The sequence below is a fragment of the Pinus tabuliformis genome, chromosome 3_1 (assembly GCF_031772625.1).
Source record: "Pinus tabuliformis cultivar Carrire ecotype Pingquan chromosome 3_1, CPIR1, whole genome shotgun sequence".
Lineage (NCBI taxonomy): Eukaryota > Viridiplantae > Streptophyta > Pinopsida > Pinales > Pinaceae > Pinus > Pinus tabuliformis.
The window spans coordinates 483189244-483194789 of NC_142301.1; the positions used below are offsets into that span (position 1 = coordinate 483189244).

The window sequence follows — 5546 nt, forward strand, 5'->3', positions numbered from 1 at the left end:
TTCCGCGGTTTCTGGTAACAAGCATTGACAATTAAAAGCGTGTGGACCTTTCTAATTGCCAGGTGGCTATCAGTAACCATCCCACGGTACAGGATAAAGCGTGTGGTTTCTGATGAATACCTATGTTACAGTACAGGATAAAGTTATGAAAGTCTCTAAATAGGTAATAGTTCTTTTGACTTTTCATTAAGAGGTAAGTGGGTATTTTTTGTACGAATTATTTTCTCTTCTTATTAAAATTGCGGGCAGGTATTTAATATTAATTTTGAAATTGAAGTATATATATATATGTGTAAAACTATTTTAAGAAATTCGTGTTTTTTATAATATAAATGGTTATAAAAATTATGAGTATTGTTAATGAGAGATTTTTCGGCATAAATCACAAGATCAATGATTGATCTTGTGATTTATGCCGAAAAATCTCTCATAAACTGATATGGATCATAGAAGCCTCAATTCAACAGTATTGTTAATATTAGGCACTCTTACTTATATATTATGTAATTTTTATTTTAATAAAATTATGTAAGAGAGAGAAATTTTAGTGAAGTTTAAAGTTTAGCATTTAGTGAATGTTAACATAGCATTGTAGTCATGAAAGTGAGATGACCATAATACGATGGAATCATTTTGATGTAAATGCCGTCGTATTGATTGGTTAGAAACACATACTTCAAAGTTAAAATTTGGATTTCCCTATTAAATAAAAAATTTGTTCATTCAACTATAAGAAAGTGTATAAATTAGCAATTGTCCCAAAAGCTACAAGGAGAGGTCGATAGGATTATTAAATTAGAATTGTTGAATTTTTCTAGAAGAGTTAATTGGTTACTCAGCCCTGCAATACCAAAGCATTAGGAAAGGGCTAACAAGTCTAATATCCCTTAGCTGCAAGCTCGATAGCCATATCGCGTGGTGCCTTTCCCCACAGAAAGCTATATGGCTATCGAGCTTGCAGCGAAACAGACATTTAATACACAAGCCCGTTAGCCCTTACCTTTATCCAAAACCTCCTAAACTTTGCGGGGCCTGGATGAGTAATTGAAAGCGTTACCCTTCGCCAACCATTCACGTGGTGCATATTAAAGCATTTGAATAAAACTTAAATAAAAAAATACCACCCTAAAGAATCAAGTAAATAAATAAATATAATATATATATATATATATATAAAATTTCAAACTTCCGATTTTCTTATATGCCCGTAATTTTGACATTTTCCAAACTTATTTGCCAGTCAACTCTGACGTCTTTATTTTAAATTTAGCTGTATTTTACGGTTAAAAATAAGAAAAACGGGCATATGGGCGTCAATTTTAAAGCCGGGACCGTGGGATGGTTATTGTTTGCTATGTGGCTTAAAAGATGGACACGCTTTTGATTGTCAATGATGGTTCTCGGAAACAGCGGAAAACACGCCTCTGAATGGGTCATACGAATAGTCAGACTAGAACTATTCAGAATTGTTGACTGTTCGATACGCGTTATACCTATGCCTTTTGCCCGGGAAAGGTTCGAGTCACAGCGTTTGCAATGGCCAGAGCAAAGGGAGTTTCGCTGGCATTCATGGCGGTGTTGTCCTGTTGCCTTATACAAGGCAGTAACTGCAAAAGAGCAAAGGGAGTTTCACTGGCATTCATGGCAGCTTTATGCAGTTGGGTTATACAAGGTAATAACTTCAAATTCCAGGTAGTAACTTCAGATTCCATATTAATGTATGTTGAAGAGTCCAACGTTATTACTGTATTTCTTATCCTCGCAGGAGCAGGAGGTGTGACCATTAAGTTCGTGAATGAGTGCCAATTCCCTGTTTGGCTAGCCGGGACACAAGTGAACGGGAGACAGCTGAATAGAGGAGAGCCATGGAAGGTTCAAATCGCCGCCAATTCGACAGGCGGCAGATTTTGGGGGCGTACTGGGTGTTCCTTCGGAAGCAACTGCACAACCGGGGACTGCCAGGGTGTACTAAACTGTGAAGGAAGGCCAATAATCCGAGCGACTTTGGTCGAGTACAGTTTCCAACAATACTCGAACCTCGACCTCTATGACATCTCTCTCGTAGGCGGATTCAACCTTCCAATTTCGTTCATACCCTCTAACTCTACGTGCCAAGCGATCAGTTGCAGCAACAACATAACTGCCAATTGTCCCGCAGAATTGCAGGTGCCGGGCGCATGCATGACCGCCTGCACTGTTTTCAATACACCCGAATATTGCTGCACTGGGGACTACGAGGGAAATAATTGCCGTCCCACTAACTATTCGCGTTTCTTCAAGACGCAATGCCCCCAGGCCTACAGCTATGCATATGACGGCGCCACCAGCATGTTCACTTGCCTCGCAGGCACTAACTATACGGTCGTCTTCTGCAGCGCTGCCGCTCCTTCCCCCTCTGTTGATCTTGATGATTCGGAATTTATCGTAGATCCTTCTGGTATTGAATCAGCTGTTCTTATGGGTTCATATAGCTGTTATTTATTTCTTCACCTTTGAGATCTACACTATTTTCAGCAGCCTTCTAAAGGCGATTTTGTCAAGACTCAAAACACAAACACTATGCACCATATCAACACAAACACTCAATTTTTTCTACTAACCAAAAAACAGAGTCTCTAGCTTAGAAAGCCGTATCTTGGTAAATTCAGTACAAATTTACCCAAGCATCTTTTCTGGATGAAAACTCCTCACACACGGCTCTCACAGTTTCAAAAACCCTAGTGCTTTGATATTAAGAAAATAACTCTTAGTAAAACACACAGAAATCTGCTTGTGATAGCCTCACAGTTTGCCTCACCCTTTATTTACAGCCCCACACATAATTGTGGCCGATACTTTGCTACAGTGGGAGGCGCTGTAACAGCTACCATCAGCAGGCGCTATGTCCTTTTATTTTTATCTTTTTTTTTTTTAATTCAATAAAACTATGCAAAATATACAAATTTCAGATCGAGAATTCGAATATGTGTTTAACCTGTTTTTACATTATAACATCACATGTAATTCTTCCTAAAAAAAAATTTGCCTGAAATTTGTATGTTAGGGAAAACGAAAAGGCTTACAAGTGGAATAACGATAGGCGTACCTGTAATAGCTTTAGCGTTAGCAGTGATGGTGGGCATTGCTATTTATAGGAAGAAATTCAAGACTAAACAACAACTCAATGAAGGTCAGTAGGCAATTTGAAGCTGAGAAATATTTTAAAATGAGTCATTCTGTGAATTTCCCCTATGAAAACACCTAAGCTTTTACTCTGTAAATTTTACAAGGATTGCAGACTACCTGACAATTATGCACCCAAATCCAACAAAATCCCGTGCCTTCAAGTTAACAGAGATAATGGAATCAACACAAAACTTTCGTCAAAATATTGGCCAAGGCGGTTTTGGATCAGTATTCTTTGGTAAATTGGCAGAAAAAGATATAGCCGTGAAAGTGCTCTCCGTGTTCTCTAGAGAAGGACTTCACCAATTCCAGAATGAGGTAATCCTCCGGTTTTTAAACCATAAATTATTTGTAATTATATTGACACTTGTATTCCAGAATGTATTCCTAGGGTTTTTAAACCATAAAATATTTATAATTACATCAAGATTAGTATATATGTGTGGTAAAATTCATGTGAGTGGTTTCACTTGATAAACAGGTTGATCTTCTTTCTAAAATCCATCATAAGAACTTGGTGTCATTACTTGGATACTGTAATGAATCGAAAGAGGTTATGCTTATCTACGAGTATATGTCAGAAGGGTCTTTAAGGGATCACCTTTACGGTAAATGTGTTGTTAAGTAATATTGTTTGATTGAGTTGATGCATGTTAATATTAATTTCAGAATAAGTGAAAAAAATTTGTTTTTGTTTTCAGGTAGTCGTGCTGAGATTTCCCCTCTAAATTGGAAAACAAGGCTCAAAATAGCTTTAGATGCAGCACAGGGTAAGTCTTTAAATAAGTTAGAGCACTGTAGATCTATGTGGTAGAAAGGTTGGTTCATTTGATAGAATCTAATTTCTATCTTACCTTTCAATAAATTAAGCTTGACTGTAATATTCATGTGATCCACCTGCCCTTTGGATTGAAAGGACTGGAATACCTGCATCTGGGTTGCACTCCAAAGATAATTCACAGGGATGTTAAGTCTGCCAATATCCTTTTAGACGGCAACATGAATGGAAAACTGGCCGATTTTGGTCTCTCAAGGATCTCAGTGGATGGAGAAGCTTCTTATGCCAACACTGCCGTGAAGGGGACAATAGGATACCTCGATCCAGAGTATGTATTCATATGCCCTGCACTCTCTCTGCAATATTGTAGGAGTCCAATTATTATTGAAAGCAGGAGAAATTTCATTTTATTTTCTGTTCGGGATGTTGTGCAGGTATTTCCGCACTCAAATGTTGGCTGCGAAGAGTGATGTATATAGCTTTGGAGTGGTGTTGTTGGAAATTATATGTGGCAGACGACCCATAAATGTAAATCTGGGCGAAGAGGAGATTAACCTCATTCAGTGGGTAAGTAATTTGATTATGATAAATCATTTAATCGAACAGACATAATTTACATTAATGAGGTGTGACTGACAAAATTGGATATGTTGACGTCATGTGTAGGTGACACCGTATGTGAAGATGGATGGAAACGCTAGTCATGAGATAGAGGTAATCATAGACAAGAGGTTGGATGGAAATTACGAGATGGGATCAATAGTTAAGGTTGCTAGATTAGCGCTTCGATGTGTGGAGAGTACGCCAGGTTGTAGGCCAAGCGTGTCTGAAGTAGTCACAGAGATAAAAGAGGCCATCACAGATGGAAACGAGGATAATGGTTCTCCTCCTCTCCTTTCACAGGGTATTGGTATTGAACATCGAGATTTTCCAGCGAGTAATATCCATACACGGGCGGAGTCCACGCCCAGAAAGATGGAGTGGGCAGACAACAGTTCCAACCTGTCCCAAGTGGGAAGATGACTTGAAACTTCAAAATGTCCATCAACGTTATTGACCGGGCAACCAAGTGAAGCCGATGTTGTTTTCCAAGTAGAAAGATGACTCGAAACTTTACAAGTCAAGCCAATGTTGTTTCCCGTCATCTTGATGACTCAAGCAAGTCAATTAGACATCGATTCATCCCGTCACTCATGTAGGACACGAGCAAAATTTTGACTCGTAAACTATTCATATGCATTTTTATAGTACATATTTCCAAACATTGATTTATGGAGTTGTTTACTATTTTCATAACGGTGTATATTTCTTTTTAATTTAAATTTATGATAGTACATATTTCCAAACATTGATTTAGGGAATTGTTTACTATTTTCATAACGGTGTATATTTCTTTTTAATTTAAATTTGTGATTTATTGAAAGAAAATATAGGGTTATTAAATAAATCCCACCTAAACCAGTGAAATTTCAATATAATTTTAGCTTACTGTTAAAATAACTAAAAAGGTACATTCTAATATGTATTATAATACATCGTAATGTTAATGGGGAGAAAATGCTTCCCTACTATGTTTAGAGTGGGTTTGCCATTTTTGTGAGAG

At 37.6% G+C, this 5546-nt stretch overlaps 1 protein-coding gene across 1 annotated transcript; it reads left to right on the plus strand.

Annotated features, from left to right (window-relative positions):
- Window positions 1–1394: 1394 nt before the first annotated feature.
- Window positions 1395–5267, plus strand: LOC149187899 (PR5-like receptor kinase). The gene is made up of 9 exons (XM_089412896.1): window positions 1395–1672; window positions 1766–2437; window positions 3044–3169; window positions 3278–3483; window positions 3647–3773; window positions 3867–3935; window positions 4082–4271; window positions 4378–4510; window positions 4610–5267. Exons 1-9 carry the CDS (start codon window positions 1537–1539, stop codon window positions 4964–4966), a joined length of 2016 nt encoding a protein of 671 aa, XP_089269022.1. The 5' UTR covers window positions 1395–1536; the 3' UTR covers window positions 4967–5267.
- Window positions 5268–5546: the final 279 nt, after the last annotated feature.